The 23,380-nt window shown below is 44.5% G+C and overlaps 2 protein-coding genes across 2 annotated transcripts; both read right to left on the reverse strand.

Moving 5' to 3' along the window:
- Window positions 1–772: 772 nt before the first annotated feature.
- On the reverse strand, window positions 773–2,399 carry Bex1 (brain expressed X-linked 1). The gene is made up of 3 exons (XM_052746261.1): window positions 2,267–2,399; window positions 1,846–1,916; window positions 773–1,412 (listed from the first exon to the last, which is right to left on the reverse strand). Exon 3 carries the CDS (start codon window positions 1,405–1,407, stop codon window positions 1,018–1,020), a length of 390 nt encoding a protein of 129 aa, XP_052602221.1. The 5' UTR covers window positions 1,408–1,412; window positions 1,846–1,916; window positions 2,267–2,399; the 3' UTR covers window positions 773–1,017.
- A 6,528-nt stretch (window positions 2,400–8,927) lies between these two features.
- Nxf3 (nuclear RNA export factor 3) lies at window positions 8,928–22,896 on the reverse strand. The gene is made up of 19 exons (XM_052749111.1): window positions 22,881–22,896; window positions 16,801–16,981; window positions 16,456–16,612; window positions 15,421–15,504; window positions 15,212–15,316; window positions 14,831–14,936; window positions 14,582–14,670; window positions 14,065–14,174; window positions 12,529–12,565; window positions 12,139–12,207; window positions 12,013–12,068; window positions 11,762–11,869; window positions 11,578–11,636; window positions 11,223–11,338; window positions 11,078–11,120; window positions 10,434–10,506; window positions 9,792–9,935; window positions 9,349–9,409; window positions 8,928–9,242 (listed from the first exon to the last, which is right to left on the reverse strand). Exons 1-19 carry the CDS (start codon window positions 22,894–22,896, stop codon window positions 9,189–9,191), a joined length of 1,668 nt encoding a protein of 555 aa, XP_052605071.1. The 3' UTR covers window positions 8,928–9,188.
- Between the last annotated feature and the right edge of the window lie 484 nt (window positions 22,897–23,380).

A 23,380-nucleotide genomic window follows, 5' to 3' on the forward strand; every position in this document is an offset into this window, starting at 1 on the left:
TATAGAGGGATACATTTGTCAGGATTGATAGCAAGCCACATGATCAAGAACACTGAAGGTTCCCATTATAGTTCAGGGCTTCCTTTTATGGGATTTAAGGGAAGTTTACTATGGGGCATTGTTTGGGTGATTCTCTTACTTTGGCTGACAGATCAAGTCATACATTAATTTTCCCTAATACGCATGTCCCTTCCCACGTGCATCTGATTTTAATAATATGCATGCCCAGTTATATATAGGCATACAATGGTAAATAAGGGGTTATACTTAAAATTTTACTGCAGGATATAATTTTGCCTTACTGTGCATGTACCCCCAAACCAGTCTAAGCCAGAAGAACCAGCCCTTCTATTCTCCACACCCAGATACCTTGAGAATTCACTTAAATAGAAATGATCTAAATGTGATTGTTACCAGGGGTAAGTGGGAAAACACACTATTGTTTGTTCAGAGATGGGAGGATGTGTACCATGACGAATGCAGATGAGGGCCTGAAGGGGTTCAGGTATTTCTGGGTGCATTGTGAGGAGAAGGAAGTGCATAAACCACACACAGGTGAAAGGAATAGGTTGCAAAGTGTATTATTATACCATGGGGCGATGGGTATAACCAAAACCAAATGGGGGCCCCCAGGGTACTAAAATGTCTCTTGTTTGTCTGCCTTACTCTCACAGAAATGAGTCCCAGTATTAATCCTTTTACAATTGAATTCCACCCACTTTCCCACTGTGTGTGGTATATATAAGTAGCCGTTAAATAATAAATACTAAGATTGCTTTTTAAATCTGCTTTATTAGCTCCACAATATATAATGAGCATCTTTCCATGCATTAGATAAATTCTGCTAACAAAAAAATTTTAAGACTGAATCAAAAACACAAGTTTCAATTAGAAGCTGGCGGGAAGTGGAGACCCATGGGGAACAAGTAACATCAAAAATTTTACAACAGTACATCACAAACATGTAAGTTTTAGAAGCAGGGGTCCCCATATTATCTTCAGAGAACACTTCAGGATTCAGGGCATAAGGCAAAACTCATCATGATGGTCACGGTGAGGGGGGTCAGTGCTAACTGCCCTCAGACTATGGCTCAGCTGCCTTTCCCTCAACTTCTCCATGAGCTGTCTCACATCCTCCCCAAACCTTTCCATGTTCCCCTGTCTCATCCTTGCCTGGGGCTCTCCAACCCTATACATCAGGTCCCATCTATAGTGCACAATGGGCTGCCTGACACGGAACCGTCTGCGACTTCCTCTAGGCACGCTGTATTCGCCTGTTTCCAAAGGCAGGGCCACAGGCGGCTCCCTTTTGTTAGCATCTTGTGGCTTTTCTTCCTTTTCCTCCTTTTCCTGATGATCATTTTCCATGTTGAGATTTTTTACTCCTTGTTCCTCTTTGGATTCCATTTCTCCTAGAAGACAAGGGAATTGTTGAAAGGTTCAGCACCGAGGACAGAGGCCCATTTTCCAACATTCACTATTTTGGGTGTCCATATGTTTACTTTGTTTTTCAAATTTTATTTTCCTACCTGAAAGGCCCAACACGCCCTCTAGAGGGCCCCCAGTCCCATCCCCTCTCCCCACAACCCACCATTTTCCCCGTTGATCTATCTCCAAGGCTTTTGCAGGCATCAAAATGGAGGATGGAGCTAGTGGATGGGGATGGTGGGAGGTGGTGGGGGAGATGGGAGGTAGAACGAGGGGGATGGGATGGAAGGTGGGAAGGAATGGATGCGAGGGGGGCTGACGTCCCAGACAGGGCTTTCCGCACGCTCCTCCAGCCCTCCCCTCCCCCACTCCGCCCCCCCCCCCCCCCCACACACACACACACTGCCCTGAACCGACCTGGGCCTATCCCTCGCCGCCCGCCGAGTCCTCCTCTCAATTCTCGCCGCCGCGACTCTCGGCTTGCAGACCTGCAGACAGGGTGGGATCGGAGCGACTCAGCGCGGAGCTCAGTACCGCACCCCCTCCTCCGCCCGCACCCCCACTGCCCATCCTTCCCCGCCTCCCACAGCCACCAACAGCCCGTCCCTTCCATGCTCTCCAGGGCTGGGTCTAGCACTGGCCTCTGCCAGCCGGCCCAGCCGGCCCTTCCCCGAGACCCCCGCCATCCCCGCCCGCAAGCAGGGGCGCCCCTTCCCCGGGCGCAGCCACGGTTCCCTTTGCCATGCAGAAAGCCGCGGGGCCGCCGCGCCGTCCTGCAGCGCGCTCCGGCGCATCGGGAGGCTGTCGCCGTCAGGGCCGCTGCGTGCGGGCCCCTTACCTGCGCCGCTCGCCCAGGGCCCGATGCCAGCCCGCCCTGCGCAGGGAAGCGCGGAGCCGGAGACCAGACGCAAGTGACGACTGCACCCAAGGCTGCGTCGCTCTGCAGCCCCGGGTCACGTGAGGGCCCCGCGTCACTGCCAAGCTAGCTCCCCTGCTCAGGAGGCCAGTGCGACAGGAGGCCCCGCCCCAGCTCCCCGCCACAAGCGCGCAAGTCACGCCCCACCCGTCACTCATCCAGATCCTCGCCAATCTGAGTACCCACAAGTGGCCTCACCGTCTGGAGGTTGGACTTCTCCCTTCCCTGTTACCAGGGAGAGTCGACACCATCCTCCTTGGTTCAGCACCACCACACCCTCACCCTGGTGTTCTCCTTTCTCCGTTCTTTACATCTGTATAGATTCTTTCTATTAATTTATCTTTATTTTCTTTTTAAACATTAATGAATCTCAGCCACAACTGGTGCCTCACTCTTGAAATCATGGCACTAGGGAGGCTGAAGTAGGGGATTCACCATGAGTTAGGACCAGTGTGGAGTACATAGTAAATTTCAAGTCATTTTGGGCCACAGAATGAGACCCTCTTTCAAAACAACAAATTTTCATACCTCAATTTTTGAAAAGCAGGAAATTTTATTTTTGAACCCAATGTTTGAAACTGGCACGGTAACACACACACACACACACACACACACACACACACACACACACACACACAACATGTTCACCTGTGCTGGATGCAATGCATTTATTCAATTGCCACAAACTATTTTTAGAACATTCTAGTTTGCTTGAATGTTTCTCTGGAAAAAAAAATTTTAGCCGGGCGGTGGTGGCGCACGCCTTTAATCCCAGCACTCGGGAGGCAGAGCCAGGAGGATCTCTGTGAGTTCGAGGCCAGCCTGGACTACCAAGTGAGTTCCAGGAAAGGCGCAAAGCTACACAGAGAAACCCTGTCTCGAAAAACCAAAAAAAAAAAAAAATTTTAAACAGAATCTCCTTGAACACAATCTGTGTTTCTAAAATCAGTTAAGTGCATCTTAAGAGACAACTTCAGTTGTTAGAGCATAGCAATTTTATGAAAGCAGAATCTATTTCCCTTCTGGAACCAATACCAAGTGTTGAATAATACTGTTCTGTTTTATCCTATGATTACCTTCATTTTTAACTATAGAAAGGCTTTTGCTAGCAACTGAAAGTTAATGGCTATTACTGTGGGTGACTTTAAGGATCTAAGCAAAGGGGAAAAGCTGTGAGGTAGTCATGCAAGTTGAGGGATATAAGATAGATCATCTCTGCTCTAAAAAGAGGCTAAGAAGGTGCTGGTTTCCCTCCCACCAAATTCCAGAGCCCCTAATTTCCTATGTTCAGGGTCCTGTTGCATATTTCCAAGTCACATGGAGAAATCACCTTTGGATTTCTAGTCCTTCCCTAGTGAATTACCTTCTAGCATAGGATAGAGGTCTGTGACCGTACTGGAAACCACAAAGGTATCCTAAACTTTTGTAGATTCCATGTAAAATAACAAGTGTCTGTTGAGTGAGGGGAAAGAGGAATCCTAAGACTGCCTGCTCTTCTTTGCACCCAGCTTGGGTAGCATCCTGTCTGTGTTCTGTTTGTTAACTCTTATGGAGCATTGGAGGTGTGGACTGCTAGGATATTTATCATAATTGCTTCACCTCCAGACCACTGAGCAGGAAGATCTCTGTGAGTTTGAGGCCAGACTGGTAAACACAGCAAGTGCCAGGTCAGCTGAGATACTGTCCAAAAAAAAGTAACATGTGGCTAGAAATAATAAAGATCAAGGCAAAAATTAATGAAATAGAAACTAAAATAACAATACATCCAACCAATCAAAGAGTCGGTTCTTCAAGATTAACAGTACTTACAACATCTTAACCAAACTAACAAAAGAGAGAGAAAACTCAAATAAATAAAATCAGATATGAGAGGGGAGTTGTTAAAACAGAATTCAATGAGGTCCAGATTATGGAATACTTTGAAGAATTTTATCCTAAAAAGATGGGAAACCTAAAAACAATGAATAAATTTCTAAACTCGTATGTCCTGCTAAAATTAAATGCAGAAGATGTTATAAACAAATTAAAAAGACACAAAAAGCAATGAAATTGATACAGTAATTGAAAGTCTCTCCACCAAGCAAATCCCAGAACTGGACAGATTGATGAATTCTATCAAACATTAAAGGAAGGTCTAATACTAATACTCCTCAAACTGTTGTACGAAATAGAAATGGAAGCCAGTTCTTACACTGACATCAGGTCTGGATAAAGACATAACAGAAAAAGAAAGCTACAAGCCAATTTCCTGGATGAACATAGATACAAATTTTCTCAACCAATAGGGACGGATGCATTCACATGAAAGGGATCTTGAGCCCCCACTGCTAACTAAGGAACTATGGATAATTGATGGCTTCCAGGGGAGTTATTTAAGGGTGAGGCTCCTGGTAGGTCAACCACACTCCATGAATGCCTCTATAATGAGAAGCATATGGTCAACACAAATTGGAATGAGCAATTAAATTTTTAAAAGAGGACACAAAGATGGGGGCATTAAATTATTAATTTATAAATGAAAAATTATGTTATTTTCAGAAAAAAATGTCAGTGTGTATATGCATGTACAGGCATATGTCTCTACAGTGATGTATTAGTCTCCCAAAGTTCTTATGGTGAAATAGTGCACACTGATGGCTTGAAGTTACAAAAAGGTCCTGGAATAATTTGCACTAGACAAAACAGAAATCAAAACAATAAAGGCGAGTTGTGACAAACATTTAGTCAACATTATACTAAATGTGGCAAAAAAAAAAAAACATTTTCTCCAAATTTGGGAAGAATATAAGGTGCCTACTCTCTCCACTCCTAAATCAATAGATTTCTTGAAGTCTTAGCTGGGGGAAGAAGGCAAGAGAAAGATATAAGGGGTTTAAAAAGAAAGGAAGAGGTCAGATTATCCCTATTCACAGAGAACACAATTGTATATTTAAAAGAGCCTCACATTAAAAAGAAAGTCTTACAAGGTGTATATGGTCTTTTTAATACATTGGTTTGAGGTTTATGACCTCCAGATTATGAGAAAATAAATTTCTGTAGATTTAAACTACCCAGTGTGCAGTACATACTTTATATACACCCACATAAAGATACACACTTATGTATGCCTACATATGTACACAAGTATTTCTTTAAACATAATTTTGTATTGATCCTTTGGGAATTTCACATCATGCACCCCATCCCATTCATTTCCCAGTCCCTCCATATCTGCCCTTCACCCTTGTAGCGTTCCCCCCCAAAGGAAAACTTAAAAATAAGTAATAAATAATACAAATAAGAATATGAATTAAAAACAAACAAATATAAACAAACAAAAAAACAAACAACAAAACTCACTTTACTCTTTCATCTTTCCCGCCTCTCCATGGCTTCTTCATTTGTCTCAGTGCCCTTGGGAGCTGCTGTGTATCATGCAGTATATATACCCTTTTTCCCAAACAGCTTTACTTGCAAATGTTCATTATCCAACATGTTGTTGGTCATGTTCAAGGCCTCTGGCCTCTGGCACACCATCATCACTGGTCCCTCATCAAAATTCCTCCCAGATATCCTGCTGTTGCCCAGAATCATGGAGATCATGCAGTTATGGTTCCACAGGACCAGTCCCTTCATGCACCTAGCAGGTCATAGATGGGATAGATGTTTGGGAGTGCCCATTCAAAGCCCTGCAGGTGGGCCTGGATGGTAGGCAAGCTGGTCAGTCTGGGCCTCTAGAAACACCCCCTTCAGGCTAGGGGCAGAGCAAGACCTCCCATGCCTGTGGTGAGGGGTGGAGTCAGCTCTCATCTGGCCAGTAAGGGTCACAGACATCTCTGCATGGCCCTTATACTTTAACACATGGTTCAACGCATGGTTCACATGGGTCCCTGTCATAACACAGGCAATTCACATCAACACAGACCCCAACTACCCTAGAACCAAGGACCCAGACATGGCTATCAGCAGCAGATTGGGCCCATATGTCATCATAGGCCCCTGGTGGCAGCACAAGACTTTCAGATCTGCATAGGCATCCCATCAGTAGCATGGTCCCCAGACTCCAACATGGCCCCAGGTGGCCAGACCCAGGCAGTTGCATGGCCTACAACGGTATCAGGAGCCACGGACATTAACACAGACCCTGGTTACAGTAGGGCCACAGACCCAGACAAGGTCTCTCAACCACAGCCAGAGCCCAGATGCTACCATGGTCCTGGGTAGCAGCGAAGGGCACTCAGATCTGTATGGCCCCAGTGGCACAATGATACTCGAATACCAACAGACTCCAAGCATTTGCATGTCCTTTGGTGGTAATAGGAGCCACAGACATGAACACAGAACCTTGCTGCAGTAGGGCCACGGACCCAGACATGGCCCTCAGCTGCAGTTCAGGCCTGGATGTTTCCATGGCCCTGGGGGCAGTGCAAGCCACCCAGATCAAGATGGCCCCCGTGGCAGCATGACCCTCAGATACCAACATGGCCTCAGATGTCAGCCCAGATCCCAGCATCCTCACAGCCTTGGGTGGCAGCAGGAGCCATGAACATCAACACAAATCTCAGCTGCTGCAGGGCAACAGACCCAGACATGGCCCTTGGCAGCAGCCCAGGCCCAGAGGTCACCCTGACCACGGATGGCAAGCAGGCCTCCCACATCAGCCCGTTCCTCACCACCTTCCCGTCTTCAGATCTGCGTCTCTCCACAGGACATGAACCATTCTCTTCTCTCTCTCTCTCTCTCTCTCTCTCTCTCTCTCTCTCTCTCTCTCTCTCTCTCTCTCTCTCCCTCTCCCTCTCCCTCTCCTCCCTCTCCCTCTCCCTCTCCCTCTCCCTCTCCCTCTCCCTCTCCCTCTCCCTCTCCCTCTCCCTCTCCCTCTCCCTCTCCCTCTCCCTCTCCCTCTCCCTCTCCCTCTCCCTCTCCCTCTCCCTCTCCCTCTCCCTCTCCCTCTCCCTCTCCCTCTCCCTCTCCCTCTCCCTCTCCCTCTCCCTCTCCCTCTCCCTCTCCCTCTCCCTCTCCCTCTCCCTCTCCCTCTCCCTCTCCCTCTCCCTCTCCCTCTCCCTCTCCCTCTCCCTCTCCCTCTCCCTCTCTCTCCTTCCCCCTCTCCTCCCCTCCCCTCCCCTCTCTCTCTCCCATACTCCACCATATATTTGCTCAGCATAATGGTGCCCGACTGCAGTTTCTCTTCCCTGCCCAGGGAAGGCGGCCCCAGGCAGGCATGTAGGTGACCCTCACCTGTCTGGTCCTAATGGCACTGGGCAGGCCTGCAAGTTTCTCTAGCTACACGCCCGCCTAGGGCCGGCTGCCCTGTAAGGGAAAGAAAACCACAGGCTTGCCTGGCTCCATTGGGACCAGACAGATGGACACTTTTTTTTCTTAAAATAATAATCTTAGCTGGGCGGTGGTGGCACACGCCTTTAATCCCAGCACTCGGGAGGCAGAGCCAGGCGGATCTCTGTGAGTTCGAGGCCAGCCTGGTCTACAAAGCGAGTTCCAGGAAAGGCGCAAAGCTACACAGAGAAACCCTGTCTCGAAAAACCAAATAATCATCATCATCATCATCATCATCTTTATTTTCCTTTTCTAAATCATTTCAGTATTTGTGGCTACTTTTGTACTTTTAGTGGTGAAACATATTTTCATAGGTTTCCAGGATATTTTTTTTTTGAGACAGGATTTCTCCGTGTAACAGCCCAGGCTGTCCTGGAACTCACCCTGTAGACCAGGCTGTCCTCAAACTCACAGAGATCTGCCTGCCTCTGCCTCCCTAGTGCTGGGATTAAAGGCGTGCGCCACCACCACCTGGCTTATTTCTTTTAATAAAAATACAAAGTTAATCATAATTTCCTTACCCTTGCCTCTTTTTATATCAAGGATTTTTATAATATGACACTTTCATATATGGGAATTATTTTTCTTCACAAGCTTTTATGTGTCCTTTAATGTTATATCCTACCAATTACGCTGGCTTTAATTTTGAATAAATTTGTATAGCTAATAGAAGAATATTGTTATCTGCATGAAATACTTGATGAATACTTTAGGCACATAGAACATCAGTACTCAGTTTTAACAGGGTTAGAGAGTCTGCTCAACATAGGAAGCCATATAGCCCACAGGAGCATAAATGTACAGCCTAAGACTGGGTTTAGACTTCAGTCTCTACAGCAGTTCTTCCTTAGAGGTACTCATTCTTATAACATGGTCTGCCTCCAGTGTATTTTGAAGGGATTTAACATAACTGACAACATCAACAGCATCTTCTGAGCATGACACAATTATCACAAACTTCCAGCAACTGAGATTGCCTCCTCGGGGCCTGCACAAGACTAGACCTCTCATTAGTCAGTGAATGGAGCCTATTGGCTACTGATGGATTCTAGAGGAAAGGAAATCATTGTCTTTACTCATGTACCCACAGGTGAGGCCAAGGGACAGTTCCAAACACATGGCCACATAGATGGCCCTGCTCATACTCAGAGGGGCACAATGCAAAACAAAAGACATGAGTGTGAGACAGGGACGCAGAGGGAAGAGGGAGGGGTAGGAAGGAGATGTGCAGGGTGAGGAGGAGTGAGAGTAACCAGAATGTGTTACATAACCATGAAATGCTCAACAAATTTAATAAAATTGATAATAAAAGAAAATATAAGAAACAAGGATCCTGAAATATGTGGCAAGTACACAAACCACAGGTCATTTAGATACATGAAAGTTAGATTCACAAGCTAGGCCTTAGCTTCCAGGATGTAACTAGATGTCCCAATTCATTTAAATGGAAATTACTGTACTAGAACCAAATCACAACAGAGGTTTGAGGAAATAAGATAGTGACACCCAGGGATTTCTTCTTGGTGTGCTGTTCTTAGGATCCTGGACCTGGCTGTATGGAGGTATCCTCTGGGCTCACGTCCTTTACCTGGAGGAAGTAAAGGACACAGTTGGGAGATCAGCAGATCCAAGAAACTAGCATCATTTCCAGGCCACTTGGCATTTCTCACCTGGCTTCAATTACCAAACCTCACCTTGAGTAAAGCCAGGCTTTGTATGGCTTTGCTGTAATCACACTGCTCATCATTAAGGCACCTGTGATAGAGGATGAGCAGACAGCATCCATCAAGACACAAGAAAAGAGACACTGACGACACAGAGGCATTTCCTGACCTGTGTGACAGAAACATGCCTCTACGTGTATTTCAAGACATTCAGCAAGATGACACTTGTGCCATAATATGGGAAAATTCCTGAAAATCCAAAGGTCTCTCATTAAATGAACAGAAGAGTCCATGGATTTCAGGGAATCATCCAATAGCTATTTAAAATGGTTAGTTAGCCTACTGTCTACCGAGAAGAGAAGAAACTGTTCAGTAAGACAATGAATGAAATGAAGAAGCGAAGCCTGTATGTTCCAGAACTTGTTCTCCTTGTCCTACCTCATACTCCATCATTGGGTACACCCAACACTCACTTCGGAGATCCCTCAGCATTCATCCCAGACTGCACCATCTTCTGTTGATCTTGAGAGAGGGCAGGCAATGTGGCCACAGGGATGGAGGCACTGGGAAGCCCTTGGACGTTTCTCACAAACAGCTTGTCATTGATGATATGAAGGCTGGAGGAAAAACATTCCTGAGATGGATGGGAAAAGAGACAAAAATATACTTCCCAACAATTGTCACGCTCTCACTGTGCAGCAACCAGACTGTTCTCATATTCCTGCTTTGCCCTGCTTTTCTTCCCTGGTTATCTACAACACTCCCAGAGAAGGAGCACACTGTTGGAGACTGTCTATATAAATAGAATGGCAGGTTTAACTTTAATTAAAAATGGTTTTATCAACTAAAAAGAGTGGACAGTATAATCAACATTTTTACAAGACAGAACTACAAATGGGCAATGTGACTTGACTAAATTCACAGCATAAGCCTGAAATAAGCAAGGAAGAGGCTGGTAGTCTGACCCCAAAGTCCACACTGTTAACCACTACACTAGACTGCTCCTTGAATCTACCCATTGGCCTTCCACAATATTGGTAATACCCCGGGCACAGCACTGTCACACTGCTGGCCCTCGGCTGGGGTGGAGAGCCCATCCACAGCACAGCACTTACTCTGAACTGTTGCCATAGGTAGCAATGAAGGTCCGAGTGAAGGCATGAGCACATCCCTGCGAGTTGCCCTCCACTTCAAGGACAAGAAACAACAATGCACTTTTAGAGTTGTCACCACTTCAGACCCCCAAGGGCATTCCCCAGTCAGGGTCTTCTACCAAAAGGGGCCAAGAACCACTCAATATTTGGCTTGGAGTTAAGGGAATGTGGCAGGAATGGAGAGGGCTGGTGACCATGGAAATGATCCACTCCCCTTGATGGGCCCCCTATCACATGCTGGACCCTGGGAAACATCCCTTCCAATGTTCATTTGGTCTGTTTTCCATTAAGGTGGGGAGGGGGAGTTTAATTAGCACCATTTGCAAATGTGGAAATGCCGAGGTTAAGCAACTGACCCAAAGTCAGAGTAAGAATGTGGAATGAGAGCCACAAACCCCACAGCTCCCTTATCCTCCCTCACTCCTGAGCTGTGGGGCAGACAGGCACAGCCCTCGGGCAGACCAGGATGGTCTGTGGGCAGGAGAGCACAAAGGGGGACAAGAAGGAAAGGCACACATTTGGGGGAGCTGGGGGAGTTCTCAGGGGTGCACATCCAGGGCAGGAAGCAGGATAGGGTCCGAAGAGGGGATTCTACAGACACTCACCTTCCTTGAACAATCCACTAACAGAGAAGCAAATCATTGTTTCCTAAAAGGGAAACAAGGCATGAGCTCAGGTCCTGCATAACTTTCTACTCACCCTCAGCTTTCTGAGTATGTGATGTGGCCCATGAAAAGAGCAGGTACTTACTGTCTGGAAACATATGTCCACCACAAAGGAGGTGAGGTCATGCTGAGTTTTGGGCAATGTACGAAGAAAGTAAATAATGTCACATTTTTTATGCTTCAGCAGCTGCCTCCGAATATCTGTAAAGGGGGAGAGAGAAAGATATGTGTCCTTGGAGTTGCATATACTTTTTACACTCTCACACAGCATTCCCCAGTCAGAGTTACATGCTAAAGGGTTTAGGAACAAGCAGGATTGGTTTGGAGTCAAGAGAGTGTGGCAGGAATGGAGAGGGCAACAACAGTCTTAGCCTCTGGCGTCTGTGATTGTGCCCTCTACCCCCCTTTATCTTGCTCAGTCTTATCCACCGCACACTTACAAGAATCCTTGAGAACCTTCATATTTCTGCTATACTTGAAGTACTCCCACAAGCTGCTCCTAGGAGAGAGGGAAAACAGATGTGGTGGTCAAGCCAGTGCAATGATTCCAAGGGACTGCTTGCATCTGCTGGGGAGCGGGGTGCAGTGCTCTAGGTCAGAGCTTGAGCTGACTGTGCTACTCACGAGGATGAGTCCACGGCACTGAAGAGCACGGTCAAAGAGAAGCAAGCCTCAGCATGGTAGGCATTAAGGAGTCCCTGCCGATCTCCATTGTCATAGATGAAGTAATACCTGTTGGGGAAGGGGTGATAGGATGGGATAATCACATTGGTTTGGGCCCAAAATGAGAGTTCAAAGTTTCATCAAGTCGAACTATAATGCTATAGCCCCACCTCTCCCATTCTCCCCTTCATCAGGTTCCTGGAGGTACTTACTGATGCAGGAACTGTAGGACCAGAGTCTTTACAGCCTCGGACCCAAAGAAACTTCCCTGAAATAAAAGCAAACAGAATGTAAGTGTTGACCCATTTTTATACACAAATTAAAACCTCTCTCCTCACCTTGCAAGTTGGTAAGCTCTTGTGGTCTTCAAGGCCACAGAGTGTTGGTTTAGGTGATTCCTGTCCATCCTGTGGGAGGCAAGAAAATCAGTGCAGAGATGGCAGGTGATGCTGGTTGATGAGGGAAAGGGATGGGTTCATAGAATGGAAGAGGTCAGAGGTCAGGTGTGAGAAGGGCCCTAAAAATGTCCCTGGTAGAAATGCAATCGGGATCATGACTTGCCATTTGGCAAATTCTCCTGTGAGTCTGAATAGCTTCTCCCTATCTCTTTGAGGCAAAAGGGACAAGTTCAAAAAGTTTAACATAAGGAAGACCTATTAGCTTTCAGAGCAGGTTAGATGTGGTGAGAGCCCCAGTTAGAGAAATCAGTAATCAAGGAATACACTTACCAGGCTTAATAACTTGGGGAACAATTCCAGAATTGAACTACCAAAAAAAAAGGTAACCTGATTAAGAATTATGCAGTGTATATGTGTATATAAACATTGCATGGCACTCCCTTATATATGTTAGATAGTATGTCTGGTTACATTGTAATGCATTTATCCATCTGTTGACATATAAATATGGGAACACAGATAAAACCATACAAAAATAATTGAAAGTGAAAATACCCTCCTTATGGAATGACCTAGTTGTCTTTCCCCACTGCTTTCCTCTCTCTTCTTCCTATTGTATACCTTCTACACTCACTTCTCTAATCCCTTTCTTCAGGCTCAAGAATCCACACTGGAGGAGCCTGGCTCCAAGGACTCCTTTCCCCTCCTCACAGTCCCTATGGGAGGCTCTGCAGGGAGCAAGGCATGGCATGGGATTCCAGGAGTCTGTCACCTTGTTAGTGCCCACCATTCTAGAGACTCTGGGGCAGGGAGGTAAGAGAGGTATGGCTCAGGACTCAGTAAGAGGAAGGCATAGGGATGGTAATGGAAAGGGAGTGAAAGCAGATGAGGCAGATGTGGGGGAGACATAGAGGGTAAAGGCAAAGGAGAAAAAGGAGGCCACACAAATGGAATGGGAGATGCTCTGTCTGGCCTGGTGCTAAAGCTCAGAGGTCACAGGTAATAGAGGAGAAAAGGGATCCTCTGCAGCAGTCCTTTACTTCATCTTCTCCAGACTGTTCCCAGGACCCAAAGCAGGAATGAAACAAAGACTTTACAGTATTAGGTACTGTTAATTCAGGCTCACAGTTCTTTCTATGCTGGCTGGGCTCACTCTGGGAACAAGGAGCCTCTTTGAAGGAAGGAGACATTCCCCAGAAGCAGCTCTCTCTTCTGGTCACTATGTTCTCTCCTGGAGGTTCCTCTCTACCTGTGCGTGTCTGAGTAGGGGTCTAATCCAAGGAATCAACTTGCTTATCTCATGCTATGCAGGGATCCTCTTTTACATTTGGTAGGATTATGAGGAAGGTAGGTAAGTTCGTAGATAAGGAAGACAGAAGAGATGGAAGCCTCTTTGGTTCTCCACATGACCCTCTTGCTCCAGGAAGCCCTCTGCTCCTTGGCATTGGCCCACTTTTATATCTTTAGTTCAGAGAGCCCATGTTTCTTTCCAAGGAGGAATAAGTCCCCAACTGTGGCCCAAAGTAAATAATGTTACCATCATCCAGAAACTCTGACCTCATCCTGGGGTAACAGGGCCTTCGGAGCAGCCTGAGAAAGATGAAGGGACTTTATAAGAGTAAGAAAAAGAGAGCTCCAGTTAGGCTAGGGGAGGAGTCCAGTGCCATCTTTCTGAGGCGCGGGAGGGCAGGCTGGAGGAGACTAGGTGCTCAGCCACAGGAATCACACCTCAAGTCATGTGAATGGAGGAGAAGGTCAGAAGGAAAGGAGTAGTGTGGGGAGAGCTGAGGATACAGACAGAGGGAAGGGTGAGGTCTCTGGTCCTCCCAAAGGGGCAGAGCTGCTCTTCTTGAAGATACAACTGACTTTATGTTACTGGGCTTATCCGGGATGGTAGTACTCAGAGAGTTTTTGTCTGCACATATCTCTTCTGGATTCGGGTCTTGCCCCTTGACTCTCTCCCCTGCAGACTTCACCTGCAATTATGAGAATTAACACATGGATCAAGGGAAGAGAAGCAGAAGATTCCCGAACCCTTAGCTCTTCCCCTTGCTCCCCTACCAGTAAATCCACTTCCTTGCCTCTTGTCAACACTCTGATGACCACTTCTACTTTCTCACAAGAGAAATATCTCAGTATTATGCCTCACCTCATTTTTAGAGACATTCAGGTTATCAACAGGAGGGGCCATTGCCATAGTATCAAGCAAGCCGAACAGCTGATATGATTTGCTGTAACTCTGGTTCAAGGACAAAACCTACGGTGATGGAAAAAAAAAAAAAACAGAGTGAAATGATACAACAGGGAATACTTGAGACCAATCTAAGTACTAGAAATCTCTACCAAACTTGCTCTCAAAACAGCACCAAATGTAAGGTATTACCTGGGTCATGTCCTCTTCATGGATATCCAGGGAAGGAGGCATGTACCTTCCAGGTTTCAGTGCCAAGTCAGTAGGATGGGCCATCAAATCTTCAGGAAGCAAGAACAGAGAATTGGAAGGCTAAGAGGCAGCCGGCTGGTAAAGAGGGGTTGTCAGCATCAACCCCTCCTCAATTTACAATTCCTAAATTTCCACCCCAGCCAGCCTCTTCTTCCCTCATCTCCTCAAACTTACTACTGTCAGTCATGCCTTGGTCAAAGGGGAGTCTCTGCATGTTAAGAACTTGCTGAGAAGTAGCAACCTGTAGGTTCATAGCCAGCTGCAGAATCACAGATGGAGTTCTGTGACTCTGAGGCTGAAGTGATAAAAGGGACAACAGATGGGGAGAAAGACATAGGTCCAGCTGTGGATATATAAACTGTAAGACAGCCTACATTACCTTTGTTTGATCCATCTTTTCTGACTTCAGCTCTGTCACCGAGTGGGGTTCATCACAGGGGCTGATGAAGATTGCTATCTGCAGTGAACACATGAGAGTCTGTGTTGACACTAAGAACTGAGAAGCCCTAGGATCATAAATGATATTGACCCTGGCTTGCACTTTATCACAGTCACACTCTTGACACATACCTTATTATTAGACTCATCCCAAATCTTGTCACTGATACTTTTCAGTTCAAAGGCAATGCCGGAATTATCAACAAAAAACTGGGCCTGCATTTTCTCATAGTGAAACTGTGTGGATACGGTGAGAGAAATGGAACACAGGCAAATGTCGTGGTTAATAGAGCCCTTCATCTGTCCTGGTTCCTCTCATCTCCCACCATGTCCTCTCTTACCTCCACTGGTGTGAAAGGGATACTGCACTGGCTCTCAATCAAATTCAACAGCCACTTCTTATCGTATTTTATGCCAGAGGGAATCTAGGATAGGAGAAAAGATTGGCACATTAGAATTTAAAGTCAAACTTAATCAGACAAAAGTGTTTAGCCCATAACATAATGCATGAGCTTGTTTACATAAAAGTTTAGAAAATGTGAACAAATCTATTGGGGTAGAAAACTAATTAAGAGTTGCTTGAAAAACAGTGATATGGGGAAAGAATGGAAGAGAGCCACTGTAAAGGGAGACAAGGATTCCTGATGTGTTTGACCGGCATGTTGACTGTGATAATGGTTTCAGGGCTGTGCAGGCACGTGTTGTTAAGTTATGTACTTTAAAAACACGGGACTTACTATCTGTCAATTTTCTTCAAGAAAGCCAGAAAATAGGAAGCCGTAAAATACTTGTTTTTAAGCTTTAAAGCAATTTCTAAAGATGGCACAAATTTGATGATTTCTTTTATATCACCTATGGATTTCCTGACTCTCCTTTCCTTTCATTCAGGTTGGTTCCTTCAATAATAAACTCCAGATATGTAAATAAACTTTTTAAAAATTTTTAATTACTTTTTATTATCTCTCTGATTTTTGAGATTATAACATAAGTTCATTTATAAAGCCATAATAAGGGATTTTTACCTATGGCAGACCTAGATTTCCTCTTTAATAAGGACCCCAAAGACGCTTTAACTACAACCTCCCCAACACACACATATAGTTTTAGCAAAACTGAGGCATCTAGTGTAGAGCTGTCCTACCTTCTTAGCATTGATTTCTTCCTTTGCTTATACACAATGCTCTGACTTCTCCCTGCAGTCACCCTGTTCTCTTTATATTGCCTCTCTGATTTTCCCCTTCATTTATCCAGCATGTGGACTCTGGTGTCAACTCCACTGTACCCAGGAAAGCACCCAATGACTCTACACAAGTCCAACACAACTCCTCCTGATCGCCTTCTTTTGAGCATTAAATCCATTTTGCTGGGGTACTTACTGTGACCTTGAACCAGTTCTTTGAGGTGTCATCATCTTGCTTGTCCTTCTGCATTTTTCTCTCTGGAGGTTTTGGCTCTTCCTCCCTGTTAACAGGCATTTGGTTTTGTTTATATAAGTTGATTCTCTGATGCCGGGATGGAATACCATATGGAGTGCTGTTGGAAAATGAAGTAAAAGTAGTCCACATATACTTAGAAATTCTCCAATAGACCATTTGCCCCACTTGTACCAATGCTACAAAAAAAGATTGCTCAACCACTTGGAGATATAAATGACATATTTAACCACAGTGTTATGCATTTCTCTAGCTAGTATATTCCAGCCATGCCGACTGGTCACTTACTATCTTCTTCGAGTGTACATGGGAGAATTACTCATTGCTGGCTGTCCATCTTGCTGCTGGTAGAATGAAGTACGCATTTGCATTGTATCTCTGATGTGTTCAGTAGAGTTCAGAAATCTCCCTCGGAAAATACCCCGACATTTCATTCTTCTTTGAAAAGGGTTAGTTTGGGAGCTGTGCCCTTAAATTAAAATCAATACATCAACATATAAATACCAAAAAGAAGGTTCTGGGAAAATATAATGGCAAATGAAGGTTGTTAGTTATTATAATCCACCCCTAAAAAATATCTGTAAGCAGTGTGAAAAAATATTGGAAGACTTCACTGTGCTTCCACCTCCTGGGGTATGAGAGAAAGGAAGGGAGCACTCATGGCTAAGGAGAGAACAAACGCAGAGGTAAAGGTTTGGGCTCAATAACTGGTCTGTGATGATGTTACTAACTGTCTTACCCTGCTCAGGCTGAATGATCTGAGACAAATTATGTTTCATTCCTCAATCTTGACTCTCCTGTTTGAAGATAGTAAAAATTATCTTGGAAGGTTTTTTATGGTTCAAGGATCACAGGCAAGTTCCCTGCCTGAAAGAAGGGAGCTAGACAAGTGATACATAAAGCAAAACAACATATGCACATTGTATCTTGCTCAAATATTATTGTGAAGATTAGTAAAAGAGAAGGGAAGAAGTTAAAGGAAATATGGTAAACATATCTAACATATCTTAGCTGAGAAGTTGCCACATTAAAAAAGACATCAAGTTCAAGTAAAAACAGTAATAGAATACAACAAAAGTGTACATTGAGAAAAAGAGATATCTCAGCAGTTTAGAGAACTTGTTGCTCTTGTGGCGGATGGGAGTTCAGGTCCCAGCACCCACGTGGTGGCTCACAGCCATCTGTAACTCCAGTTCCAGGGGATCTGATGTGTTCCTCTGATCTCCTCAAGTACCAGGCACACACATGGTGCATATGCATAAATGCAAGCAAAGCACTCACATACATGAAAGAAATAAACCTTAAAAAGTTAAACTAAAACAGAAATAGGCTATGAGATGGCTCAGCAGGTAAAGAACTTGCCACCTAGCCTGACCACTGGAGTTCAATTCCCTAAACCCACATTGTGGATGAAGAGAACTGTTTTCCTCAAGTTTCCTGTTGTTCTGTGACCTCTAAACCTGTACCCACACACATACACTGAATGAATAAATGAGTGGATGGATGAATGAATGAATGTTTTAAAAACAGAAATATCCCTTTGGGGTCTGGCAGCACACACTTATAATACCCAGCCCCTAGGAGACAAAGAAAACTGTCACAAGTTCAAGGTCAAGCCGGTCTATATACAATCATCTATGCAGTAAAAAAGACTCAATGACACTGATAAATTTGTAGGCAAATCTGAGTAGTTAGTATACAATACAATACTTCTTCTGGGATGCATATGCATATCTTGGATAGATACTGTAATGAAGACTAGAAAAAAGAGAAGGGAAATATTAAAGAAGATGTGGTATTCATATCTCATGTATAATGAAAGTGCATGACAAATCAGGCGAGGATAAATAGAATCATAATGGTGCAAGGTTCATGCATTGTCTGAGGACAGGTAAAAATAAGTGTATGCTGGGTGGTGGTGGTGGCGGCAGCGGCGGCGGCCCAAGCCTTTAATCCCAGCACTCAGGAGCAGGTGGATCTCTGTGAGTTCGAGGACAGCCTGACCTACAGAGTGAGTTTCAAGAGAGCCAAGACTACACAGAGAAACCCTGTAATGAAAACCAAAAAAAAGAATAAAAAATAAATATATAACAAATAGATATTTGTACCAAATTAAACCTATGATTTCATTGAAGGGCAGACAGAGCCTGATTACATAAAAAAAAAATTCCATCAGCTAGGTATAGTGGAACATGTCTGAAAGTCACTACTTGGGAAGCAGAGGCAGGAGAATCAGAAATGCAAGCCCCGCTTTAGCTACTTAGGGAGTTCAAGGCCAGACTGGCCTACATAATGAGACCCTGTCTGAGAACAAATAAAAGATTCTTCAAATGTTCTTTTAAACACATAAAATCTAATTATCTATAAAAGTTTTAAATAAAAAGGCAAAATATTCTCACTTATATGCGGAAGCTTAAAAGGTTGGCCTCATAGAAATAGAGAGTAGGATGTGGTTAGCAGAGATTAGAAGCTGTGGAAGAGGAGGTGAAGAAAGACTAATTCATGTGTACAAGGTGGGATACCCATTACAGTAGGAGGAGTAACTCCTAACACGCTTTTCTTAAGATTTGTGTATGTGCACAATCCACTAACCTGGGCTCACACGGGCTCACAGAGACTGAACCGACAACCAGGGAGCCTGCATGGGACTGACATGGGCACTCTGCACATATGTGACAGTTGTGGAGCTTGGTGTTCTTGTGGGAGTCCTAACAGTGGGAGCGGGGGCTGTCTCTGGCTCTTTTGCCTGCTTTTGGGACCCTTTTCCTCCTGCTGGGTTGTCTCTTCGAGCCTTAATAAGAGAGTTTGTGCCTAGTCTTATTGTAACTTGATATGCCGTGTTTGGTTGATATCCCAGGGAGGCCTGCCCTTTCCTGAAGGGAAATGGAGGAGGAGAGGATGAAGGAAGGGTCAGGGAGAGGGACTAGGAGGAGAGAAGGGAGGATAAGCTGTGGTTGGGATGTAATATATGAGAGAAGAATAAATTTTAAAATTAACAACAAAAAAAAGAACTTGCCTGAGGCTAAATTTTTAAAAAGAAAAAAGATTTGTGTGTGCAAGTGTGTGTGTGTGTGTGTGTGTGTGTGTCTGTCTGTCTGTCTGTCTGTCTACATGAGTATATGCACACACCTGTGTACAAGCACTTCCATGCATGCACAGATGCCTGAAAATAGCATTGGGATCCCTCAGAGTTGGAGTCACAGTTGTTTGCAGGAAGCCTGTCTTGCTACATGAATGTTAGGACCAAAACACGATTTGACATGATTGCTCAGCAAGTGTTCTTAACCACTGAGCCATCTCTCCAGTCGCAATTTTTAATGTTCCACTACACAGTGGAGTAGCTATAGTTAACAATAATTTTATATATATTTGCAGGTTTGTATTGGAAATAGACAAGGTACATTTTAAAGAAAGAAATTCTATGAGACAGGGGTGTAGTTCAGTTGATAAGAGTGCCTTCCTCACATGCACACAACTGTAGGCTCCATGGCCAGCACCGCATAGATAGAATAGGGGTGATGGCACTCGATTGTAAGCCCAGTATTCAGGAGGTGGAGGCAGAAGAGGCAGAAGTTCAAGGTCATCCTTGCCTACATAAACAGTTCATAGCTGAGGCTACATGAAACACTGTATCAAACAGGAGAGATTAGGGAGGAAGAATGAAATAGTAGAAGAAAGGACATTTCATAGTGATAAAAGGTTCAATTAAACAAGAAGATGGTATTAAAGTCTGCATTAGCATGTATTTCTTAATATAAAGAAAGAAAATTGACTGGAGGGAAAATAAGTGGACAAATACACAATTTGGGGAAAATTTCAACATTAAATAACAGATAAATCTATCAGACAGTAGTTCATCTGCACAAGGAAGATTTAAACATTTTGAGAAACAAAGCGGGCATGGTATCACATGCCTGTAGTCCTAGATGCTTGGGAGGCTACAGCAAAAGGATCACTTTAGCCCAAGAGTTTAGGGCAGCCTGAGATGTCATTTTTGTACATAGGCATATGTATGTAAAAAGCAATTTTATATATTATATATACATAGATAACAAATGTACTTAATTAACACGGAACCCTACACATATGTGAGAAACTTCAAAATAGTTCACATGATAGGCCATAAAGCAAGTATCTAGAAGCTTCTATAAGGATAATGTGATGTTCTGAATGACTGGAATAGATTCAGTACTAATGGTTGCTTCCTTGTTCCTCTTCTAACCCCTAGCCTAGTGTGAATCCAAAGAATATTTATTTCCACCAAACCCTATTCTAGGTCATATTTCCTATTTCTCAACTCCTAGACCCAAGATGAGCTAAGGCTCAGGTTTTTCTTCTCAATGGGGGGGGTGGTGGGGGGGGGGGTGCGGGGGGGGGGGGGGGGGGGACGACTTCACTTCACCTCCACAAGAAGGGAGGCTTTCCATAAAGAAACATGACAATCACTTCAGTACTCACCTTGTCTTCTGGAGAGTGGAAACTAAACAGCTTGAGGGTCCCTGCCACCCTACCCCTACCCTGTTCCTAAAGAGGTCACCAAAGGGCCACATGGGAAGAGGAAAGGGCAGTATCACCTCTGCCCTAAGAAAAACTGGGCAAACACCTCATGCTGGTCAACTCACCCATGAAAGGTCCTGAAGTACCTTGTCACAAATGTCCTGTGTTCTTCTGAGGAGAATCTGTGTGGTCTAGAGCTGAAAACCTGAGGGAAGCTGCCGAGAAAGATGACAGCAGGTTCCAAACGTCAGCTACAAGATGGAAGTCCTTACAGGAAGTTTCATCCAGTAGAGCATAGAGAGGAGGTCCCTGGGTTGGGCAGAGTAGACTAACTTCCTGTTCTTACTGCCGCCTAACGTTTCTACCAGTCAAACACCCCGGAAGCTGCTTCAAACTGAGCCGCCGCTACACCAGAAGCCAACTAGAGTTTGAAAGCTTGGGACTCTGGTACTTGTTGCTACAAATGCAGGGAAGTTTGCGTTCCCAGCTCTGTATTGGTTACATTACACTGCGTTCTTTATTTTTTTGAGAGCTCCGAGTGACCACTGTAAACCAGGCACTGTACTTCTCTGTACTTGCTACATCAGATCTCCTCTCCCCTCCCCCACTCCTCAAGAAATTATCTGATCTCAGAATCACCAGCTCTCTGAAGTTGTGGAGGCTTAATGGGGTACAAGTTTTGTCTAGAGACATTCAGCTGTTACCTTGGGAAACCGAGTAGAACTAAGAACCATGCCATAGGCTGAGCCCTTTCTGCCCAGTTTGACTACACTCATGTAACAACCTTTGTTTTCTTGAGTTAGAACAAAGTAACAAAATGTTCTGAAAATCATCAAGTGGTTGGAATTTGCCTTTAGCTCATTCAAGAGAGAAAACACACAAACATTCAGAGAGAGCGTCAAGGGAAGAGGGGAGAGGAGAGGGAGGTGAGGAGAGACCAAAGAGAGGAGATAAAGGAACAAGCAAAGTTTATGGATCGTTGTGATGTTTCAATGAGACTAGAGTGAAAGTAGTCAATGTGGATAAATGTCTCACTGATTAGAGACAGAAATGTAGTTCCAAGCATGCCAGGCCTCTCTGCAAGACAAGGAAAGGAAGGGGGGTCTGGATTCAAGAGCATCAACAGAACTTTCTTGAAACTCCTCTCCTCAAACTTTTTGGCAGTCCAGTCTAGGTCTGTATGCTGTAAGAAATGAACCCCAGCCACAGCATGAGTTGAATAGACCCCCCCTCTCTCTCTCTCGTGGTGTGTGTGTGTGTGTTTACAAATATATAAATATAACCTGCTGAGGCTATTTTTGCTGTGTATATGGTTTCAGGGCTGACCACTTTGTACGGGACAAGCAATTAGTGGACTCATCCATGGAGAGGATGACTCTCCTTCTCTTAGCAGCTGTCAGTTGCCTATACTTCCTTGTCCAGGGGTGCAATTCCGTGAGGCTTTCCCTTTTCTGCATTAGCATGTTGATTGATAATGCCATTCTTCAGATCTTATTTATGCAGCCATTTCTAAGAGAGGCAGTCTCATAACAGACTTCCTGCTACTCTGGCTTTTAAAATTAAACTGCCCAAAGTAACTTCATTTTGTCCCAGTTTTAACTAACTTCACCCAATTGCTCCTAGTCCCCTGCTGAGAACACCCTGCTGAGCACCTACCACTTTCTGAGGTCCACTGTTTTACAACATAAAAGAAATTGTTTTAAACAACTTAATTGAAACCTTTGAAGCTTTTGACCACACCCCCAATTGCCTCTAGTATGATGTGATTGTGATTTGAGGTTTTAAAAAGCCTACCCTGCCTTTCTATTGGCAAGGAGTTCTTTGTAGCATGAGCCTACTCTTGGTCACCAGCTTAAATAAAGGACTCATACCTGGTCTTATATCCATGGTGGTCTGTAGCTTTCTTTCATGGCCTATAACATAAATTTTCAACCTTCTCTTCACTGATGTTTTCTGAGCCATAAGTGCAGGAGCTGTAATGTAGATGTATCCATTGGGGCTGGGCTCACCATGATCTGTTGATCTCTACTACATTGTGTTCAGTTGTGGTATTCTGTCATGGTCTCGTTCAAAAATTTATATGGAACCAGAAAAAAAAACCTGGATAGTCAAAGCAATCCTAAGGAAAAAGAATATTTCAGGGATTACCATTCCAGACTTCAAGAGATATTACAGAGTTATAGTGATAATATGCTACTGGCACAAAACCAGACATGTAGAGCAATGGAACAAGCTAGAAGATCCAAATATTAGTACTTGTAACTATAACCATCTGATGTTTGACAGAGGCAATAAAACATACACTTGGAGAAAAGACGTCATCTTCAACAAATGGTGCTGGGAAAGCAGGATGCCCACATAAAAGAATAAA

This window comes from Peromyscus californicus, unplaced genomic scaffold, assembly GCF_007827085.1.
Source record: "Peromyscus californicus insignis strain IS unplaced genomic scaffold, ASM782708v3 Scaffold_10__1_contigs__length_136768540, whole genome shotgun sequence".
Lineage (NCBI taxonomy): Eukaryota > Metazoa > Chordata > Mammalia > Rodentia > Cricetidae > Peromyscus > Peromyscus californicus.